General features: G+C 39.5%; 1 protein-coding gene across 1 annotated transcript; it reads left to right on the forward strand.

Moving 5' to 3' along the window:
- Positions 1-1,302: 1,302 nt before the first annotated feature.
- LOC127844700 (E3 ubiquitin-protein ligase DCST1-like) lies at positions 1,303-23,991 on the forward strand. Its single transcript, XM_052375127.1, is given in 18 exon segments — positions 1,303-1,760; positions 4,378-4,479; positions 5,032-5,235; positions 9,151-9,290; positions 9,549-9,617; positions 9,888-10,107; positions 10,109-10,113; positions 11,289-11,427; positions 11,962-12,095; positions 12,615-12,769; positions 13,192-13,252; positions 13,254-13,292; positions 19,361-19,487; positions 19,740-19,856; positions 20,655-20,797; positions 21,703-21,816; positions 22,382-22,555; positions 23,778-23,991. Coding segments are annotated over 18 exon segments (2,037 nt in total). The 5' UTR covers positions 1,303-1,753; the 3' UTR covers positions 23,865-23,991.
- The last annotated feature ends 860 nt before the right edge of the window (positions 23,992-24,851 follow it).

The raw sequence follows: 24,851 nt of genomic DNA on the forward strand, positions 1-24,851 counted from the left end.
TGTGACAGGGGGAGGGGGAATTAAAAATGATCAAAAAAGCGTGACATACATTGTGGACGGCCCCTATCGCCCATATTATCCGAATCTCGTGTATCGCGGTCTAATTTCAGACTGCGACACTAAACACACGAAGCAATACTCGATATTTTGCGCGACAGTCGCGGCGACGCACGATATTTGTACTATTCAAATATGTTATGGTTTTAAGTTTTATACCGTGAGTGAACAGGCTGACAACATTTCGTTTCCATAAATATACTTGAGCAGACTTAAAACCAATGAAACAGCATTTCTCTTTTAAACATTTCTCGAAACATTATTTCTGGAGGAGGAAGGGATTGATAGAAATGGGGGATTGTGGAATAGTTAAACAAGTAATACAAACTGTCTTAAAACGTTATAATTGCTTTAAATCGTTTTAATCAAATACAAATACACGCTTTTATTAGTACTAGATCTACTTTAGTATTACTTTTAATAAAAATACACAAAACGTAATATAATAACTGTAAATATTTTGCAATAATACTAATTTGGCTGAGATTCTAATTTAGTATTTTGAAAAGGAAACAAATACTATGCCTTATTTTCAAAGCGACGTGACTTTGTAATGGGTTAAAAGGTTTTTCATTTTGATGAATTGGAGAATAAACAAAAGCAAAATAAAACTCATCAGTTTAAAAATAACCTTCTGCAAAAACCTACATCTTCGGAATGCTTTTGGATTTGATCGGAGGTTTTTATGCATTCATGAGCAATACTGACGCCATATTGTAAAAAGTGAAGTAGATTTCTAATTATATATAGATCTATATCTAACGCTGTTGTTAAAGCATACAGTGTTAATATTAATAAAGTACAATGTATCCGGGATACGGACAATATACTAAAAAGTACCATGGACCAGGGCCAGATGACTTAAAGCAGGGACCTATACAAACATAGTTTGTATAGGTCCCTGCTTAAAGCGTATTTTCCGTACCCGGTGTTAATTGTAGCATACTTGAGAATATCCGGGGTACTTTTAAGAAGTGCATGAGTCGACAACGACCAAATGAGCCTTATGTATTAATTTAATTATGTGTAGATCTAGGTCTTATTTAAAGGTTTTAAACAATTTCCGAAATCAACACCAATATTAATTCATATAAACTATAAATATTGTTTTATAAATGTGCATGCCGGATTCATTTACAATTTCAGATCTGATATGAGTCTTATATTTTAAAATATGTTTTACCTATTCAAGCGCAAAGAACTGTGTATTTGCATTACTGTATGGTAAGGAACCATATTCAACTGGATGACGTAAGTATGACGTCATTATGGTCTCACTATGGCGTTAGTGTGTTAGTAAACAAATGGACTGTGTGATACCGAATGAGATAATTATCGTTACATTTAGCGGAGACAGCTAGCGATATTTTTGACACGTAAAAGATGAACAAATAACTACATTGTTTTATGAGAGGTATTTTAATTTTACATTAGAAATAAACAATTTGTCTTGACTGCATCTTTTCGGCTGTTGTGTTTAAAATAAACTTGATTATCAATCATTCTAAACCAAATGATGGATTCAAATAGACTGCAAAAAATACAAAAAATACGCGCTAGAGTGAGAGCCAATACTGGAACCACAACACCATCTGTGGGGAAAAAAGCAACAAGCAATTTGACAAGTGTAAATAAAGAGAAACTGAAACGCCATGCAATTCGAACGAAAGGCAAGAGATTTATCACAACAAACAAAATGAAAGGTATATACCTTAGAATACCGTAGAATACCGTAGAATCGGTACTTAGTCTACATCTTCGTTATCTAATGGTGACTGGAACTACTTTAGTATTAACAGGTTTTGACACATATTTCACATAAAAAAGATCTAATTATATTTGGTACATCCAATTCCTCAATTGATATATAAAACTGGTTAGAACATGTACTGAGCATCATTATCCCACAGTTTGTCGAGTTTTTGAAGATATTTAATGACTTAGCAGACACTACTCCGTAAGGTAAATTATTCAATTCAGATATGATTCTTTGAGAGAAACTTGTCAGTCTAAAATTTGTCTCATATCTTGGTTTGGCTAGTATGAAACAATGTCCTCGAGTTTTTGATGTGTTGAAGAAGAAAACACGAGCACTTGGTATATCATCTATTTGAATAATGATTTTGTAACACTGAATAATATCACCTCTTTTAATACTTCTATGGCAAAGGCTGGGTAGTTTAAACATCTTCAATCGATCGTACACGTTTTAGATCATATTTTGAATGCCTGGAACTAATCTTGTGAACCGCCTCTGAACACCCTCAATACTTTCAACTTCTTTCCGTAGGTAAGACTACCAAACTGTGTTCCCATATTCAAGGTGTGGGCGCACAAAAGCTTTGTATAATTTGACATACAAGTCCGCATCTAGAAATGCAAAAGACCTGTTTATAGTCCAAGGGTACTGTTGGATTTTTTAAAACTTTACTGGAGAAATGCTTATAAAATGTCAGATTGTCCTGGATGATGATACCGAGGTCACACTCCTCATTTAATGTATTCAATTTGGTTGCATTAATAAAATATTAAACTTTTTCATTTGACCTTTCGTAGTTGCATTTTTCCACATTTAATTTCATTTCCCACGTTGTTGCCTAGTTATTATTGGTGTTAAGGTCATCTTGTAAGATTTGAACATTATCAGTGGTATTATAGATCTTTGTTTCGTCTGCACAAAATTAATGTAGCTATTAACAAGGCCTGGTAATCGTTGACATATAAAATAATCAATATCGTTCTTAGAACACCTACCTTGAGGAACTCAAGACATAACATCTCTCCAGTTAACGATTGACCTCTTATAAAAACATATTGTTTTCTGCCACTTAGGAAGTCTTTAATCCACGACAAGTTATACCATAATGCCGATACTTTGGTTAATAAGTATTAATGACTTACTTTGTCGAACGCCTTCGCCAGGTCTAAAAAAAGTCCAATGAATTGTCCTCTCCAGACTTGACCATAATATGGAAGTTAAACTAACAGGTCTATAGTTCCCTGTTTCAGACTTACTTATCTTTTTGAATAAAGGAGTTACTTTTGCATATTTCCACTCACATAGTATTTTACCAGTTTTTTTTAATCTTTGAAACAGTGTTTGCCATAACATTAGCTTAACTTTTCAGAAGACATTATTTTGGTGAATATTGTCCGTCCCATAGACTTGTTGTTGTTTTTTTTTTAAGTCTGAGAGGAACTTCTTATTTCATAGGGGCCCACTTCGGACTACATGCAATTACGTTTTAAGCAATAACTTATCACTAGCAAACACTGTTTACTATCTGCAAGCTGTTACTGCATTTTACTTCAAATCAGGGCTATAGCAATTAGGATGCGTACCCTTAATATCGGCCCTCAAAATGAATACATCTTAAATTTGAGCCTTGCTATGTCAATAAGTGGTTAAATGCATGTGCGTAAAGGGTCGTCCCATATTAGCCTATGCAGTCCGCACAGGCTAATCAGGGACGACACTTTCCGCTTTTATGATATTTTTCGTTTCAAGAAAGTCTCTTCTTAGCCAATAGTTTAGGCGGAAAGTGTCGTCCCTGATTAGCCTGTGCGGACTGCATCGGCTAATCTGCGAGGACACTTTAAGCACATGCCTCAAACCCCTTTTTCACAGAAGCACATCTCATTTGTAAGTGAAAAAAAACCAACAACTTTAGAACACAAATGTTATGTCAATCTAGAGTTAATGTTTATTCTCAGACATAAACAAACAACTACATTAAAATCGGCAATGTTTTTACAAAATACTGGCAAGATTGAGCTCCCTGTAGTAATCTGCTATTCCGTAAAATGTTTCTCATATTACCGTTACATTCACAATGCTCTGTTTATAATAGTCATTTCCGAAATCGTTGTGAATGATTTTATAATGTTTGGACCTGGGTTAGGGAAGAACAACAAAGTTGGGATTGGGCCGTTATTCGGATATAGCAAAAAAGCCTTGTAACTGTTGGAAAGATCGCGGAAATCTTGAAGAAGTGCAGTGAATTTAGTTGTTCATTTTATACAGAGTATTTAGTATATATTACTAATAAAGCTAAGTTCTCTTAAAGGGTATTGCTCACACGAGCTCAAACTTTGCCGAACGCATACATTATAATTAAAATTTTATATATTAATTATCATAGAATTATATTTAAAATTACTAGGCCTATAGAATTATATTTGATTTGTAATGAAAATTATAGCTTGTTTATTATAAACTTTAATTAGAGTTGTATTTATGAAACTCATTCAATAAAATAACATCCATATCGTTTTAAATCCACAAACACATTTATGTTTTCATACCAATGTCTTCCCAAGACTGTCTTGGAGGCGTCTACAAGTTCTTCATCGCCGAGGCGGATCAGTACCGCACGTGGAAGATGTTCTTAGGGTTTCCTTTTGGCGCCCTCTTGGGATACGGTACAGTAACGTCACTTCCATACCGACCGTCGCGCAGAGATTTGACTGGGACTTTATAGTTTAGCCCCAATAAAAAAACTGATCAGGGAGACAGTAACAGTTACTAATTTGCTTCCGAATTAGGTATTCCTTAACGGTTATATTTTACGCAGGGGTTACCGGTAATTTGATATTGGCAGTCTGAGATTGGTTACTTTGGCTATCAGTAGAAAACCAGAGATTAAGCTGGAAATGTTTTATGTGATTATATTACGTATGCATACGTTACCATGTTAAACAAGTTACCTATGAGTCTTTGACTCATTGTCATTAGTCAGTGCAATTTAAACTGGTAACCGGTACATACAAAACATACAACGGACTTGCACACACAAGAATATATATGTACAGAGCTCTCAAGAATGATAGTATAGCATTGTTCAAATGGAGTATCTACAAACGTTTTAGTATATAATTATACCGTGAAAACCGTGCGTGCGACGTGTTGTCTTTGTGTTCAATATGGACATATTTTATGGTCTCTTTATTCACCACTATTCTACCACCATTCAGGTCTGTTCCGCCTTGTGATCTCTCCCATGGAGTTACCGGAAGTGACGCGGCAGTTCCTTGGCGCCGTGTTGATTTTCGGAATCGCGGCCAGTTTCGCCCTCTTCGTGGGCGCCCGCTGCGTCTGTTTCCTGTTGATTCCCACATTTATGGGCGCGGCCGGAAGATCGTACATCGGAACTTTTGCGATCTTCTTTTTGCTTCAAGGTAAGCTGTAATAATAATAATACATGTAATAATAATAACGTCACGCAATGTAAAAAAGAAACTTTCCGGTATTAAAATGATGTTTTCGTGCATATTATTTGTCTTATTTAAAAAGTTTAATGCATGTGATAACAAATTTGACCCTCGTCATTACATACCATGATTTTAAAGACCTCTCATGAACTTCGTGTCGTATCGCCTTATTTCCTGTTTTCATGTTGCCCGGCCTCAGAGTATCGCCTTATTTCTTGTTTTCATGTTGCCCGGCCTCATCGTATCGCCTTATTTCCTGTTTTCATGTTGCCCGGACTCAGAGTATCGCTTTATTTCCTGTTTTCATGTTGCCCGGCCTCAGAGTATCGCCTTATTTCCTGTTTTCATGTTGCCCGACCTCAGAGTATCGCCTTATTTCTTGTTTTCATGTTGCCCGGTCTCAGAGTATGTGCGGTTAAGTGGCCTTTTCACAGATTTTGGCATGTATTACAGTTTGTCATTACATGCTTTATATAGATACATGCAAACATTGGATCTAAACAGCTCCAGTAAAATACAAGAATAAAATTAAACAAAGAAAAAAAGCAACCATCTTTGGGCTCGAACCAATGACCCATGGAGAAAAACTATCGCTTAAACCACTCGACCATCCGCGCTTACACTATGACAGATGTCTTTTATACTTTATAAAAGCAATCCTCGTAGTATCACAAAATATAACGACAACAACAGAACTGTCCAAATTTTCAAATCGTTTCGCGTTGCAACGCGTTATTATTTTCAGGTATTTAAATCGTCAAATTTCAGGTAATTAAATCGTCAAAATATGCATATAATGGATATTTAGAGCATGGTAAATGGTCAGTATTGCTGTTTCCTACGGTGGCATAGAGGTGACATTCGCTCCTCTTTTTTTCAATTGCACTCCTCTTTTTTCTATCTCGTGGCCACGACTTAGTATGCAACTCGTGGCCACGACTTAGTAACTCGTGGCCACGAGTTAGCTATGTCGTGGCCACGAGATAGAAAAAAGAGGAGTGCAAAAGTAAATAAAAGAGGAGTGCAATTAAAAAAAGAGCGGTGCAGTAAATAAAGGTAGGGTGCATTAAACAAAAGAGGAGAGAATTTCGAGATCTCGAGATCCCGACTTTGCTAACTCGTGGTCATAGCGAACTCGTGGCCACGAGTTAGTCAGCCAATAAAATACTATCTTGTTCCCTCAAATTAATCAGCCAATAAAACGTCCTAAAGGCAAGGCTCTGATATAACAAAATATACTACTATTAGTACTACTATTACTACTACTACAGCTGATGCTGTTGTTGCTGCTGCTGCTGCTACTACTACTACTACGGCTACTACTACTACTACTTCTACTACTACTACTACTACTACTACTACTACTACTACTACTACTACTACTACTACTACTACTACTACCACTACTACTACTACTACTACTTCTACTTCTACTACTACTACTTTTACTACTGCTTTTACTACTACTACTACTACTACTTTTACTACTACGACTACCACGAGGGACGACAGACGGACGACGCCGGATGGACGGACGACCGGAGGACGGACGATGGACGACCGACGGACGACACCGGATGGACAACCGACGGACGGCGCCAGATGGACAACCGACGGACGACCGACGGACCCCGACCGGAGGATGGACGACCGGACTATTGACGACCGATGGACAGACGAGGGACGACCGACATACGATGCCGGACGCCGCCGGATGGACGACCGATGAACGGACGAGAGACGACCGATGGACGATCGATGGACAATCGACGGACGGACGAGGGACGACCGACGGACACCGCCGGATGGACGACCGACGGACAACAGACGGACCACGACCGGAGGACGGACGACCGACGGTCGACCGACGAACGACGCCTGATGGACGACCGACGGACCACGACCGGAGGACGGACGATGGACGACCGATGGAGGGACCACAGACGACCGACTGACGACCGGACGACGACTACGACTACTACGACGACGACTACTACGACGACGACTACTACTACCACTACTACTACTACTACTACTACTACTACTACTACTACTACTACTACTACTACTACTACTACTACTACTACTACCTACTACTACTACTACTACTACTTCTACTACTACTACTACTACTACTACTACTACTACTACTACTACTACTACTACTACCACTACTACTACTTACTATCGACAGCAGCAGTAGCAGTAGAAGTAGTCGGAGGAGGAGGAGGAGGAGCAGTAACAGCAGTAGCGATAGGAGTAGTAGTAGTAGTAGTAGTAGTAGTAGTAGTAGTAGTAGTAGTAGTAGTAGTAGTAGTAGTAGTAGTAGTAGTAGTAGTAGTAGTAGTAGTAGTAGTAGTAGTAGTAGTAGTAGTAGTAGTAGTAGTAGTAGTAGTAGTAGTAGTAGTAGTAGTAGTAGTAGTAGTAGTAGTAGTAGTAGAAGCAGTAGTAGTAGTAGTAGTAGTAGTAGTAGTAGTAGTAGTAGTAGTAGTAGTAGTAGTAGTAGTAGTAGTAGTATAAGTAGTAGTAGTAGTAGTAGTAGTAGTAGTAGTAGTAGTAGTAGTAGTAGTTGTAGTAGAAGTAGCCGCTGCAGCATCAACAACAGCAGCAGTAGTAGTTGTAGTAATAGTAGGTAGTACTTATAGTAGTATGTTTTGTTATATCAGAGCCTTGCCTTTAGGACGTTTTCATTGGCTGAGTAATTTGAGGGAACAAGATAGTATTTGATTAGCTGACTAACTCGTGGCCACGAGTTAGCTATGTCGGGATCTCGAAATTCTTTCCTCTTTTGTTTGATGCACCCTTCCTTTATTTACTGCACCGCTCTTTTTTTAATTGCACTCCTCTTTTATTTACTTTTGCACTCCTCTTGTTTCTATCTCTTGGCCACGACATAGCTAACTCGTGGCCACGAGTTACTAAGTCGTGGCCACGAGATAATAAAAGATGAGTGCATTTAAAAAAAAGAGGAGTTAAAGTCACCTATATGCCACCGTAGTTTCTTCACAAATATCATCTACGAATACTTTTACGAAAATTTTCGAATCTGAATAATTTTTTTTAATTTTGTCAATTTACAAAAACGTGAAAAGGCCCCTTTAAACTACGATAAATTGGTCAAAAAGAAACAAAATAATTGTTCTTGTATTCATCCACAATGTTAAATGCCTATTTTTCAACCTTTCTATTTCCTTTCAGTCGTTATTGTTTGGTATTGTTCTGTCTTTTTAAGGGGAGATCTATAGCAACACTTGTGTGCTTATATTTTCCTTTTCCCACGTGTTGCACCTCATTTGATATGATGAATTCATATATAAGGCATTAACGTATAAATGTATACCGCATAATTATGTCTTGCTTCATAATTATTATAGTTCTTAAGAGTAAATATTTTAATAAAATGCAATCAACAAAACGGGGAAGGGGGAATATTGAGGGTTAGCAAATTTGAATTTAGAAATATCTACGTATAATTATTTCTAATACTTTGATTTGTGATGCAAACTACTATGGCAATAGGAAATATGCGAAGAAAGAACATAATACATGTATCAACATGTCATTTCTTTGTAAAACGTTTACAGAGTTAGATAGGTAAATGTATGATGAGTGTGTTTCCTGCAGGATTCAAACAATGTACCCACGGCACTTTACAGGAGAAATGTATTTGTTTCACCAATTTTAAATCACGAGTTATCACAAAATGCATACTATTTTCACTTTAATGGCGAAATTCACACACAAACAAAGCAAAATTTATCGAGACTTTTAACTGATATTTTGCCATGTTTGTAACGTTCAAGAACAAATTGTAAATCACTGATATTTCCTTCAAAACAAACGATTGCATATGACGAGAGCGCATTTTCCACACGTCCACAGGTCCTATCGAGAATATCGTTAACAACACACAAGAAATCACTCGGACTCTTGCCTGCTCTGCGGAGCTTTCCGCTAACCAAACCATGACTAAGTGGCAATTCAGGTTCGCACCCATTGGAAACGTCTTCAAAGACATGCAGGTTAGTGGCCACGTGCATTTTATTCTATGCAGACTTTTACCACCTATTCAGGACTTATTGAGTGATACAAACACTTCTGACGATTTGTATCTAAAGTTCTATATGCATGTGAATATCCATTTTGTATAAAATATTCTTGCACGACCATTTGTTGATGATTGCAATAGCACACATCAAGTTTCCTTCTGTTGTTCTCAACAAATATTTAATGTAACATATACACAAATCTGAAAATTATTGTTTAATTATTCGTTTAAGGCGGAGGGTTTCATGTTAAAGAATGTTGGCACCCGGGTCAACAGAGCGTTCAGCAATGTCCGAGCCCAGGTAAAATATACCCGCAATCATTAATTCTTGAGGAAGTTGTCGCGTGAAAACACCATACACCATAAATTGACATTTCTTTAAGCCACTTATAGAGTAAGGCCTTAGTTTCTATTTCAATGAAATTTTTGTTAAACATGTGTTAACTGCATTACTCTCAGGTCGGTGTGTTAGTTACCACAACGCTGTTCTTAAAAAATATTTGTGTAATAAGCTTTTTACTCAGATTTTCAGTTAAAACAACAGCTTAGGGTATGTTATTGATACGCACAGATCGAAAACAAAAAGGACAATGCCAAAGTGCAGGCGGGGAAAACCATTGTGGTGAGAGAAGAAGGTACAAGAAGAAGAACGATGGATATGGCTACATTTCGTCCCGCGCCCGCGACAAAAAAAGAGGACCGTACAGCGAAGCACAAGTACAGAGAGCGCAAGGTCGACCCTGACGCTCAGCGGATAGAGAATGAATACAAGGAGAAAGTAAAAAAGCAATGCGAAGGTATGGCCGTTCCGTGAAATGTTAGGTTCTATTTCAATGAACAGACCGTTGCTTTTACATTTTAATTGACTGTACAAATACCAGAGTGTAAGCAATGGCATTTAGGTTTCTATGAGAGGGCTTCACCTTTGCTTACAGTCGAAAATGTAGGAGTCAATGCAAATGTAAAATATGTGATAAGAACTTAAATCTAGGTTTGAACGCGAAGTTCTAGCCGTTGCTAGCCACTGAACTTGATGTTTAAACTTTAAATGCAATTCTTTGCCCCTTCTTACAACTGAAAATAAGGTGTACAAGTTTCTTAAACTTTATATGTTTCAGCGTTTATGTACAGTATCACAAATGCTTGAAACAGTCAACATTTATTTAACCCATTTATGCCTAGCGTCTAAAAAAAGGGCCTTGGCAAACAGCGTAGACCCAGATGAGACGCCGCATGATGCGGCGTCTCATCAGGGTCTGCGCTGTTTGCTTAAATTGATCCAATTAGAAGGATGGGAGAGTCCACTAGGCATAAGTGGGTTAAGTTTCAATTCAACATGAACGGCATTTGTTATAATCTTAATTGTTACCACTTGTGTAACAATGAACAGCGTGGGAATTCGCAGTTTCGCGTTCAACTTTGTTTAAATTTACTTTGTCGTTGCCGTGCTCGATATAATATTTATTATAAACATATAATGTATGCGCCCACAACCAAGTTTTGACAACACGACTGTAAACTGTTTTCGCGTTGTGCTTGTACGAAGTGTTAGGTCCTCAGCTTCTCACAATTATGCTATTTAACCCTTTACCACTCAGAAGCAAAGTGAAAAAGGCTATTTGCAAACAGCATAAAACCAGAACAGCCTGAAGTCTGTTCAGGTTTTATGATGTTTGCTGCTCATCAGTATCTAAGGTTTGGAGATGAAGCCTTTAAAGCTTGAATCTAGTAAGAAAGGCCTTTAATGAAGTTTAACTTTCCAATTGTGTCAAAATATTTATCTAAGTGGTAAAGGGTTAAATGGGGGGGGCCTTCATGTTAAACACCAGGATAACAAGATTGGAATCGGGCTGATCATCAGTAAATGTACCTCAAACGTCTGATCGGGCCGGCCTTGTAACGCGGAGTTCTGCACTATATACCGGTAACCAAACACTCTTTACTAAAACTATAATTTTATATCTCTTGCCAGATGTCCATGACCAAGGTGTGCATGCGTGTTGGCGAGTTTTTGAAAACATTTATAGACGATGTCTGGAATGTACTGCCCTTGCCTATTGAATGGATATGTAATGTCGTGAAATTTCACTGGCTTTGCGGCCTCGTAAAAGGTAAGTATTCTGTTTGAACCTTTAATTTTCATCAGCAAGTTTTCATATACTCATAGGTGTATAACGCTTATAAGCTTAAACCAACGAAACAAACTAAAGATTGCACATCTTCAACAAATCAAATAAACTGTTCTATTCAAGACAGGCTCAGTCAATATTAAAAGGTTGAACTGAACAAAATACTTGTGTGCTTGAGCCATTTTGTTTAGATGGTTAGAGCTCTGCTCGCCGCATATAGCACAACGGCCATTTTGTTTAGATGGTTAGAGCTCTGCTCGCCGCATATAGCACAACGGCCATTTTCATTCTGACGCGGCACATATACTGCATCTTGGTGATATATCAAGCAGCGTGGAACGCAATAGATAAGTCACTGTAATCTCAACACATGAAGAATCGTTGGTCAACATTTTGATGCCATTTTGTCTTCAGAGTACTGAAATATTGAGATTTTAACATACTGTTGTCGTGACTTATTTATTGAAAGTTGAAAAGCGTTATAAGAGTTAAAAAAGACCAAAGTCTTCTTTTCAGTCATAACCAAGGCAGTTGGTGGAGAATGTGATCCCAATCGAATTGTACCGAAGAAGTTCGGTACAATGTATGTGAATTCCTTTAAAATGATGCAGGAAATGGACCACAATGTTGAAGTAGACATCAAGTATAAGGTAACGTATCTGTTCGATGTTTTTTTTACCTGTTAAAATTAACAAAATAATTACATCATGTAAGATAACTATGAGAATTTTCTATTTACGTCAAATTCTGCTTCTTTTATGTGTGGGGAAATAAATGTTTACTTTTCGCATTTACAATTGTCTTAAATATGTTATATTTCCAAGGTAAATTTATGTAGACAATTTATTCGCTTAAACAAAGGTATTTCCTAAGGCTGACAAAACGCAATTTCAAACAAACTTTGAATTAAAAGTTATGTATGATACACGCTCTGATAGGAGGCGGTTAAATGCATGTTCGTAAAGTGTCTTCCTGTGCAATCCGCACAGGCTAATCAGGGACAACGCTTTCCGCTTTTACGATATTTTTCGTTCGTAGAAGATCTCTTCATAACAGAAATCCAATTTAGTCGGAAAGTGTCGTCCATGATAGCCTGTCTGGACTGCACATGCATTAAATCCCCCTTTACCCAGAGTGCAACTCATATGATTTAAACATTTGACATCCAGGTGGTGGAAGGTAAGGAGGCGATCGACTTCACTTCCGCTGAGGAAATGAGGAGCAGGACGATGCAAGACTTCAAGCAGGGCCGGAAGTGGGTCGAGTTCATCTTCACACTCATTAAGCGCGTCCTCGGCTTCACCTTCCTACTCGTCGTTATGAGGTTGTATAGACTCAACATCATTATCAACCATCAATATTACGACAACCGTCAGTAACAAATCATCATTATCACCACTACCATCACCACCATCACCACCACAATCAACATCATCATCATCATAATTATCATCATCTCCTCCTAATCCTCCTTCTCCTCATCATCATCATCACCAACACCATCATTATCATCATCATCACCGCCGTCGTCGTCTTCATCATCGTTATTTTTATCTCTTTCTCCATTAACCAAATTGGATGCTTTTTCATTATCATGATCCACGGACATCATCTTCAACATCAGTATTATCATCGTCATTATCAACAACATAATTATTAAGTGGATATTCATTTTTACGTCGTTTTGCCAGCACCTCGGCTCTGTTGTATCCCCCTCATTTTACACTGTATCGACTAATCTTTCAGGGCATACAAGTACTATAAACGGTATGTGGCCGATCTGCGATTTGACAACCTTTACATCACGTCCTTACTTCAAGAAGATTGACGCTCGCAGAAGATTCAAAGTGAGCTAGCAATAAATAATGCATCGTTCTGGGAAAATGGGCTTTATGCATGTACGAAACGTGTCATCATCATACACACTTGCATTAAACGAAAAATACCATACAGGGGGAAATTTGAGCCCTTCGATTAGTATGTGCGGCCTGAAAAGGCTCATCTGCGACGACACTTTACGAATATGCATTAAGATTTCCCCGAACAAATAGACTAATTAGTTTAACGAACTTATTATTTATGCCTTAAAAATACGAAAAATGAGCAATCACCTATATGCGTCGTGATTTTTAACGCATGCACGTTTATGCGGCGATGCGCAACATATGTTTCAATTGATGTTTATATGATACATGCCGCTTGCCTTTTTAAGGCAGTTAAATAGTAAAAATCGTGAAAGAATGTATCCTGGCGACATAAATAAATAAAAAGCCTGTGTGATTTTAATATTTATTATAATGGTGTCGATAATGATGAGCCTCTGGAGCTGTTGATGACAATTGTAAGTCATCAACCTTAATAATTATTCATTTGAGTCGCGTTCTGAGAAAACTGGACTTAATGCACGTGCGTAAAGTGTCGTCCCAGATTAGCCTGTGCGGTCCGCTCAGGCTAATCAGGGACGACACTTTCCGTCTAAACTTGATTTTTGGTAAGGAGGGACTTCCTTGAAACTCAAAATACCATAAAAGCGGAAAGTGTCGTCCCTGATAAGCCTGTGCGGACTGCACTGGCTAATATGGGATGACACTTAACGCACATGCATTAAGCCCAGTTTTCTCAGAACACGACTCATCATCTAAATTTTAGATAATAAATGATGTTTTAATGGTAGTGATCTTTTGTCTAGGGAAAGAAGGTGTTACTTCCCCTGAAAAAAAATCGAGCGCACCACCCACATCACGACCTCCAGTCTGAAGCTACAGTCATCTGAAACCAAAAAATTGGTAATAACACAAATTGATCCTTGTTCTGGGAAAACTGGACTTCATGCATGTGCGAAAAAAGTGTCTTCCAAGATTAGCCTGTGTAGACCGCACAGGCTCATCAGGGACGACACATCCCGCTTGTTTGAAATTGTCCGATTATAATGAAGTTTCTTCTAAAGAAATATTCAGTGTATGCAGAGAGTTTTGTCCCTTACAGTACTAGCCTGTGCGGAATGCACGAGCCAATTTGAGTCGACCCTTTACGCACATGCATTAAGCACAGTTTCCCAAGAAGGAGGTTTAATTTACCTACAAATAAGGCCCTGTTTCAGTTTCGAGCATCAAGGTTATGAAGGCAATATTTCAATATAGCTTGACCGCTTATTGGGCTGTTTGTATGCATGTTTATAATGAACTTTGATAATATGAGTCGCGTTCCTGAAAAAAAAAAACTTGGCATAATGCATGTGCGTAAAGTGTCGTCCCATATTAGCCTGGGCAGTCCGCACAAGGCTAATCAGGGACGACACTTTCCGCCTAAGCAAGATTTTCGGTAAGAAGGGATGTCTTTTTAACGAAAAATACCATTAAAGAGGAAAGTGTCGTCCTTGATTAGCCTGTGCGGGACTGCACAGGGCTAATCTGGGACGAAACTTTACGCACATGCATTTTGCCCAATTTCTCAGACACATACAGGATACAAATATTCATGGATTTTTCAATGATAACCTTCTAGGTCAATGTACTATCGGCGTCCCTTCTGCACGGTCGGCATTCTTCTGAGTTGTCGGCACTCTTCATCATTGTCTGCATTCTTCTTCACTGACAGCATTCTTCTTCACAGTCGTAATTCTACTGCACTGGTAACATTCTTCTGCATGGTCGGCATTCTTCTGAACTGTTGTCACTCTTCTGCACTGTTGGCATTCTTCTACATGGTCAACTTTCTACTAAAATATTTGCATCCAGCTTCACTTTTGGTATTCTTCAGCACTGTTGACATTCTTTTGCAATGTCGACATTCTTTTGAGCTTTCGTCACTTTTCATCACTGTCGGCATTCTTTTTCACCGACGGCATTCTTCTGCACAGTCGTAATTCTATTGCACTATTTGCATTCTTCTGCATGGTCGGCATTCTGCTGAACTGCTGGCATTCTTCTGAGCTGTAGGCATTCCTCTGCACGGTCGGCATTCTTCTCAAGTATTGGTATTCTCCTGCACTGTTTGCATTCTTCTGCACGGTCGGCATTCTTTTGAACCGTTGGCATACTTCTGAACTGAAAGGCATTCTTCTGAACGGTTGGCATTCTTCTGCACTGTTGGCATTCTTTTGCATGGTGGGCATTCTTCTGAACCGTTGGAACTCTTCTGCACTGTTGCCATTCTTCTTCACGGGCGGAATTCTTCTGTACTGTTGGCATTATTCTGCACTGTTTGCATTTATCTGCACGGTCGGAAATCTTCTGAATTGTTGGCATTCTTCTTAATTGTTGGCATTCTTCTGCACTGTTGTCATCCTTCTGTTCTATCGGCATTCTTCTGAGTTGACGGCACTCTTCTGCACTTTTAGTATTATTCTGCACCGTTGGCATTCTTCTGCACTGTTGGCATTCTTCTGCACTGTTGGCATTCTTCTGCACTGTTGGCATTCTTCTGCTCTGTTTGAATTCTTCTGCACTTATGGCATTGAACTGCACGGTCGACATTCTTCTTCACGGTTACCATTTTTCTGCACTGTCAGCATTCTTCTGCACTGTCAGCATTCTTTTGCACGGTCGGCATTCTAATGCACGGTCGGTATTCTTCTATGCTGCCGGCATTCTTCTTCACTGCAGGCATTCTTCTGCACTGTTGGCATTCTTCTGCTCTGTTTGAATTCTTCTGCACTGTTGGCATTGTACTGCAGGGTCGACTATCTTCTGCACGGTCACCATTCTTCTGCACTGTCGGCATTCTTCTGAACTATCGGCATTCTTCTGAACTGTTGGCATTCTTCTGAACGATTGGAATTATTCTGCACTGTTAGCATTCTTCTGCACTGATGGCATTCTTCTGCTCTGTTTGAATTCTTCTGCACTGTTTGCATTGTACTGCACGGTCGACATTCTTCTGAACGGCGTTCATTATTCTGCATTGTCGGCATTCTTCTGAACTGTTGGCATTCTTCTGACGGTTGGCATTCTTATGCATTGTTGGCATTCTTTTGCATGGTGGGCATTTTTCTGAACTGTTGGAACTCTTCTGCACTGTTGGCATTCTTCTACACGGTCGGCTTTCTTCTGACTTGTTGGCATTATTCTGCTCTGTTTGCATTCATCTGCACGGTCGGCACTCTTCTAAATTGTTGACATTCTTCTTAATTGTTGGCATTCTTCTGCATTGTTGGCATTCTTCTGTATTATCGGCATTCTTCTGAGTTGTATGCACTCTTCTGCACTGCCGGTATTCATCTTCATCGTTGGCATTCTTCTGCACGGTCAGTATTCTTCTGCACGGTCGGCATTCTTCTGTGTTGCCGGCATTCTTCTTAACTCCTGGCATTCTTCTGCACTGTTGGCATTCTTCTGCACTGTTGGCCTTCTTCTGCTCTGTTTGAATTCTTCTGCACTAATGGCATTGTACAGCACGGTCGACTTTTTTCTGCACGGTCACCATTTTTCTGCACTGTCGGCATTATTCTGCACTGTCGGCACTCTTCTGAACTGTTGGCATACTTCTTCACTGCTGGCATTCATCCGCACTGTTGGCATTGTTCTGCACTGTTGGCATTCTTCTGCTCTGTTTGAATTCTTCTGCACTGTTGGCATTCTTCTGAACTGTTGACATTCTTCTGAACGGTTGGCATTCTTCTGCACTGTTGGCATTCTTTTGCATAGTGGGCATTCTTCTGAACTGTTGGAACTCTTCTGCACTGTTTGCATTCTTCTACACGGTCGGCTTTCTTCTGAACTGTTGGCATTATTCTGCACTGTTTGCATTTATCTTCACGGTCGGCATTCTTCTGAATTGTTGGCATTCTTCTTAATTATTGGCATTGTTCTGCACTGTTGGCATTCTTCTGAACGGTTGGCATTATTTTGCACTGTTTGCATTTTTCAGCACTGTTTGCATTATTCCACACGGCATTGTACTGCCGGCATTCATTTGAATGGGTGTCATTCTTCTGCACGGTCGGCATTCTTCTGCACGGTAGGCATTCTTCTGTGCTGCCGGCATTTTTCTTCACTGCTGGCATTCTTCTGCACTGTTGGCATTCTTCTGCACTGATGGCATTCTTCTGCGCTGTTGGCATTCTTCTGCTCATTTTGTATTCTTCTGCACTGTTGGCATTGTACTTCGCAGGTCGACATTCTTCTGCACGGTCACAATTCTTTTTCACTGTCGGCATTCTTCTGAACTGTTGGCGTCTTCTGGACGGTTTGCATTCTTCTGCACTGTTGACATTCTTCTGCAGTGTTTGCAATTTTCTGCACGGTCAACATTCTTCTGCAATGTCGGCATACTTCTTCACTTTTGGCATTCTTCTGTGTTTCCCGCATTCTTCTAACTTGTTGACATTGTTTCGGTACAGTTGGCTTTCTTCTGTACGGTCGGAATACTACTGCACTGTTAGCATTAAACTGCACGGTCGTTATTCTTCGGCAATATTGACATTCTTCTCCACGGTTGGCCTTCTTCTGCACGGTCGGCATTATTCGAAACGGTCGGCATTCTTCTGCACTAATGGTATTCTTCTGCACGGTCGGCATTTTTTGCACTGCCGGCATTTTTCTGCACTGTTGGCATTATTCGGCAACTGTTGGCATTCTTCTGCACATTCGGCATTCTGATGCACGGTCGCCATTCTTCTGCACGGTCATTATTCTTCTACACGGTCGCTATTCTTCTGTACTGTTGGCACTATTCCTTAATATTGGCATTCTTTTGTACGGTTGGCATTCTTCTGCACTTCCGATATTTTTCTGCACTGTTGACATTCTACTGCGCTGTTGGCATTATTCTGCACGGTTAGCATTTATCGTTACTGTTGGCATTCTTCTGCACGGTCGGCATTCAACTGCACGGTCGGCATTCTTCTGCACGGTCGGAATTCTTCTATGCTGTTGGCGTTCTTCTGCACTGTTGGCATTCGTCTGTATGGTTGGCATTCGCCTGCTCTGTTGGAATTCTTCTGCACTATTGGCATTCTAGTGTTCGGTCGGCATGCTTCTACACGGTTACCATTCTTCAGCAATGTCGGCATTCTTCTGCACTGTCGCAATTCTTCTGCACTGTTGGCATTCTTCTGAACAGTTGGCATTCTTCTGAATTGTTGGCATTTTTTCTGCCCTGTTTTCATTATTCCACACGGTCGGCATTCGTGTGCAACATCCTCATTCTTCTGTACTTTTGGTTTTCTTCTGTACTGCCGGCATTCTTCTGAATGTGTGTCATTCTTCTGCACGGTCGGCATTCTCCTGCACTATTGGTATTTTTGGTACAGTTGGCTTTCTTCTGTACGGTCCGCATACTACTGCACTGTTCGCATTCTACTGTACGGTCGGCATTCTTCAGCACTATTGGCATTCTTCTGCACGGTTGGCATTATTCTGCAATCTCGCCATTTTTTTCTGCACGGTCGCCATTCTTCTAGACTGTCGGCATTCTTTTGCAGGATTATCATTCCTCTGCACGATCGGCATTATTCTGCACTGTTTGCATTCTTCTGCACCGTTGACATTATTCTGCACTGTTGTCATTATTCTGCACGGTCGGCATTTTTCTGCACGGTCTGCATTCTTCTGCATATTTCTGCAATGGCGGCATTCTTCTGCAATGGCGGCATTATTCTGCCCTGTCGGCATTATTGGGCATTGTCTGCATTCTTCTGCAATGTTGGCATTCTTCTGCACTGATAACATTCTTCTGCACTGTTAGCATTCTTCTGCACTGTTTGCATTGTTCTGCGGTGTCGGTATTCCTAAGTTTTCGGCACTCTTCATCACTGTTGGTATTCTTCTTCACTGACGACATTCTTCTGCACAGTCGTCATTCTTCTGTTCTGTCGGCATTCTTCTTTACTCTCAGCACTCATCTGCACTGTCGGCATTAATCTGCAGTGTCGGCATTCTTATGCTCTGTCGGCATTCATTTTCATTTTCCCAAGGGTGGGGGTGCAGTCTTAGTGCTGGTTCGAGCGGCGCTGTCCGGGATCGTGTTCTTCGTGGCACACACCCTCTACACGTTGCTATTCATTATCCGAAAGCACAGCCGAGTGGACTTCACGCAGAAAGGTATGGGCAATCTTCCACGTAGCGGTTCCCTAATTTAGCGCTGATATATAATCGGAACCAGTCAAATCTCCGCGCAGAGGTCGATGTAATGGCTTGTTCTGTGTACCGGAAGTGTTGTTCAACAATTACAACAGGATATTATACTGAAAATACAGTATTCATATTAGAAGCATGTAAAATAAATACTTGTATACTGTGCAAACGGAAAAAGAATTATCAAAACTTGGTGAAAAAGGTTTTCTTTATTGACAGGGGTAAACCATGTAGAAATCAAGGTAGAGGGGACCGGGTTTATGAGTCAGATTGTACGTCTGTTCCTGTCTGGATTGAATACGCACACTCAATTGAGGGAAATGTCCTCAAATCTCGGTCAGTGTATTATGAGCATAGCTCTGAGAAAGAATTCTTGAATGCAAGTGCGTTAAGTGTCGTCCTACATTAGCATGTGCAGTCCACACAAAAATCAAGGACGAAACTTTGCGCCTTTTCGTTTTATGTAAATAAAATACATTTTACGCGGAAAGTGTTTCCCATGATTAGCCTCTGCGGACTGCACAGGCTAATCCGAGACAACACGTTACGCACATGCATTAAACCCTAGTTTCACAGAGCAAGGCTCAATATCAGTTATTGTTTTGAACTCAGAAAGAAGCTGCCCATGTATAATTGTACTTGAAGAATGTGACATTTTGCGCAAATTGTATCTTTATCACATCTAGCCGACCGGGTAAAATACGCATTTAGATGGGTGTTATTAATGACGCTTTGATTACACGATATCTGGAGTAAATAACCTTCACATAGTGTTAATACACTAAATTTTTAACAAGCGTTTCCGTGGATAGAATTTTCAAAATGAATTCGTTTAAAAACAAAGCGTCATTTAAGCTCATCCGAAGTGGAAATAAATTTATAATACAGTAAGTTTAATCACATCTTAAGGAATGTAATATAAAAATTAAAACTAGTTGATTTAACAATATCGAGAAATTATCAAACACTATAATAATGCCCGCCTTAATCACACGAAAAAAGCTGTATTCTAACATTACCTCTATCAGCCTTTGCCTACAGAAATAATTGTTAACTAAGCAAGCAAACACAAAACGTTTTTACCCCACATGTTTATATTCGATGTACTTACGGTCGGATCCGGTCCTCTTACAGGCTGTCTGCCCGACCCAAGGCCGGTCGAATGGAAATACTACGTGTACGTGTTCGGCATTTACGGCGCTGTCTTGCTACTCATTATCATGGACGCGTATGCATTGCGCCTGCGCAGGGTCACGGCGTCTTTCTTCTTTCGGAAAGTGCGATTTAAATCATTATCTATTCATCTGTCAGTTAAGCTACAATAAGTAAGGTATAGGCTTTGTTGTTCGGTGACTCATTAAACCATGTATGCCTAACGTCTAGAAAAAGGCCTTGGCAAACAGCGTAGACCCAGATGAGACGCTGCATCATGCGGCGTTTCATCAGGGTCTGCGCTGTTTGAGTCACATGAATTTCTGTAAGAAATATACTTAATATAGAAATAAGTATACTAGACATCCCTAATTTTGGAAATAAATAGATCCAATTTAGAAGGATGGGAGAGTCAACTATGCATAAATGGATTAAAATTCACATCATTCGCATAGCACCCGCATAAACACATAGAGCAATTATTACCAGATCGATGCTGCCATGTGTATCCCACATAGCAAGCGCGTCTTCATTGCAATAGCTGCTGATGAAAAAGGTCAGAACATTGAGGAAACTTGAATCAGATTATTTGAGTCGCGTTCTGAGAAAACTGGGCATAATGCATGTGCGTAAAGTGTCGTCCCAGATTAGCCTGTGCAGTCCGCGCAGGATAATCAGGGACGACACTTTCCGCCTAAATTGGATTTTTGGTAAGAAAAGACTTCATTTTAAGAAAAGTGTCATAAAAGCAAAAAGTGTCGTCCCTGATTAGCCTGTGCTAACTGCACAGGCTAATCAGGGACTACACTTTACGCACATACAATATGCCCAGTTTTCTCAGAACACGACTCATTTAGAGGTGATAGAGAGAGCGACTCCATTTCGAGATTGTTATTCCAAAGATAAAAGCTAAACTCGGAAGCTGGATTCAAATCCACTTTGTGGTCCATCCGTAAATAATTTTTAAGCACGGTGATGCGATATCAGATAACAAAAGCGATGATTATCCTGAATTTATCGAATATTTCAGCGTGAGAAGCAGCGAGTCCTGTATCTGTACAATATGTTGATGAAAAAGCGGAACTGCTTCCTCTTGGACATGCGCAGGAAAGTGAAGAAAAAGGCTAAGCAAATGAAACTAGGGGTAATTTGCAAGATATAAACATGTACTCAAATACGCAGTTCCATAAAATGTTCGTATTAGATGGCAAAATAAGACAAAATTATTTCTTTAAGAGCGTTGTGAGCGAGTTTTTGAAGGAACATTCAGCACTTGAATGATATATTCATCAGGGTGTCTTAATTTTGATTTGTTTGAAACCAGTGTAATTTATCCAGTATTATGTATACATTCTCGAGAAAAAAACAGTGTAATTTACCCAGTATAATGTATACAATCTCGAAAAATCGTAAGTTATCGACACCTTCTGTTATTGATTTGCAACTTTTATTTCTCCCAGTCGCTATAAGAGAGCCCCGTTCTGATTTATACATTTAAGTACACGAAAGTGTAATATGCACAGCATTACACAAACAACATAATGTATTGGAGAAACAAAGTTTCCGAGCAATATTTGTTAGCGAATACACAGTTGAACTTAATTGTGTCTTTTAGCAAATAGCAAATAAACACACGAACAGTTGGATATGCGACCATTTTTTGAACCACCGAGGGTTTCCACCCTATTTACTGGTTTCTTTCCATGCAGAAGCGTAGCACGCTGATGTACGCGCTGGGACGGGTATTACCCTTCATGCGGCTGTGCAAGAGTGCGAGAGGCACGTGTCTGATATGCGGAGAGAAGGAGAACTTCTCTTTCGCAAAGTGCACGACCCCGCGGTGTAACTGCGTCTACTGCAGGGAGTGCTGGGAAGACATCAAAGTAAGTACGGACATAACAACGACACTGTGTTCTTTTTTGGGTGCCAATTAATGTTCTTTGTCCTGCCATTTTTTCTAGCCATTTTTCGGAGTAACATTACTTAGCAGTTGTTTTTATTCACGGTCACGTGCTTCTCGTTTTAATTGTTAATAGCCATGTTCTTTTCTTAAGCATGTTCATTTTGTAGTTACCCGGTAAGTTATCTTCCTAAACATTTTATAAGGACTTTTTCACACATGTTGGCATGTATTGGAGTTTGTCATAAAATGCTTTAAATTGATAATTGTAAAATTGGAACTAAATAGCTCCAGTAAACAGCAAGAACATAATTGAGTCCTGTTCTGAGAAAACTGGGCATAATGCATGTGCGTAAAGTGTCGTCCCAGATTAGCCTGTGCAGTCCGCACTGGCTAATCAGGGACGTCACTTTTTGCTTTTATGACATTTTTCTTTAAATGAAGTCTTTTCTTACCAAAAATCCAATTTAGGCGGAAAGTGTCGTCCCTGATTAGCCTGCGCGGACCGACACTTGCCGCCTAAAATGGATTTTTGCTCAAAAGAGACTTTATTTAAACGCAAAATGTCATAAACAAGGAAAGTGTCGTCCCTCATTAGCCTGCGCGGACTGCACAAGCTAATCTGGGATGACACTTTACGCCCATTCGTTATGCCCAGTTTTCTCAGAACGCGATTCAATTAAAGAGAGAAAAAAAGTAATCCTCAACTTAGCGCGATAAAACTGACTCTTGTAATACAAGTCTAGCACGAACACCACTCGGCCATTCGTGCCCATTCAGTCAGTGGTGTATTTTATACTTTATATAAGCAATCCTCGTAGTGTCACAAAATATTACACAAATAAAAGAATTCTACCAATTATTTAATCGTTTCGCGTTTGTAACGCTTTATAATTTTCTGGTTTTAAATCGTCAATATGTGCATATAATGGTTATGTTTAAGCATTGTAAATGTTCAGTATTACCTTTTCTTCGCAAATATCATAACTACGAGGACAATTTGCGAATCTGAAACGTTTTTTTTTTACAAAATTTGTCAATTTACCTAAACGTGAAAAGATCCTTTTTCAGGACAAATTCTTACAGTGAAATATTATCATAAAACGTAAAGTTAAGAATGTTTGCGTATATACACAGCAGTATTTTAATGTTTCAAGCGTACTTAATTTTCAATAGAACTCTAGAACCTTTTGATATTATTGCAGGAGAAATGCTACGCCTGCCTGCCGCTAACGGAGTTCAGCTCTACCGACACCGACGACACGGATTCGTCGGCAGATGATGAGATATGAGATTCCGGCCGTCTTGAATTTGTGTTATCTGTGTGTTCATTGATCGTTGAAACATTATAGTTATCCCATTCTCGAACACAACAGTTGTGCTTATCTTCAAATGTTTTATTAAAAAATCGATCAGTAATTGTGGTTAAATATATGAATGGGCTGTGGTTTGTGAAAAGGGGGTTTAATGCATGTGCGTAAAGTGTCATCCCAGATTAGCCTGTGCAGTCCGTACAGGCTTATCAGGGGCGAAACTTTCCGCATCAACTGGAGTTTTGCTACGAATATACTTTTTTTTTAAAACAGAACATATCATAAAAGCGTAAAGTGTCGTCCCTGATTAGCCTGTGCGGACTGCAAAAGCTAATCTGTGACAAAACTTTACGAACATTCATTAAACCTCTTTTCACAGAGCGGTGCCCATATTAATGAGCTACGCTCTGCGATACCCGCACTTAATGCATGCATAAAGGGTCGTCACAGGTTAAGCAGGGACTGCCTAGACTGGATTAACGTTTAGAGGAGACTTGCCTTTGAACGTAAATACACTTGAACCATAAACGCGGAATGTGTCGTTCCTGATTAGCACATGCATGACTGCACAGGCTAATTTTAGACGGCACGTTACGAACATGAGTTAAGCCCACGTTAAGCCCAGAGAAGGGCTCACAGGGAGAGACACTCGGGTTACAACACGGCAGTCTTGTATCAAAAGTTATTAACGAATGACCGAGTTTCTGAACAATATTTCAGATATTCATACATACAAAAACATTACGCTCAACATAAAAACAGGACTGCGAACATTTTTCAGCTTCTTTCTGGTCTTTATTTAAACCATAAGAAATCTGCGATGCAGTATAATAGATACCCGCTCGCATTTAACAATTTTAAGTTGTGACCAAGTCTTATATAAAGAATGAACAAGGCAGTTTAAACAAGAAATATCTTTAAAAAAGATATACGGCGTTGATTGTGGTCGATGTTTATGAACGATCA

The sequence above is a fragment of the Dreissena polymorpha genome, chromosome 9 (genome assembly GCF_020536995.1).
Source record: "Dreissena polymorpha isolate Duluth1 chromosome 9, UMN_Dpol_1.0, whole genome shotgun sequence".
Taxonomy (NCBI): domain Eukaryota; kingdom Metazoa; phylum Mollusca; class Bivalvia; order Myida; family Dreissenidae; genus Dreissena; species Dreissena polymorpha.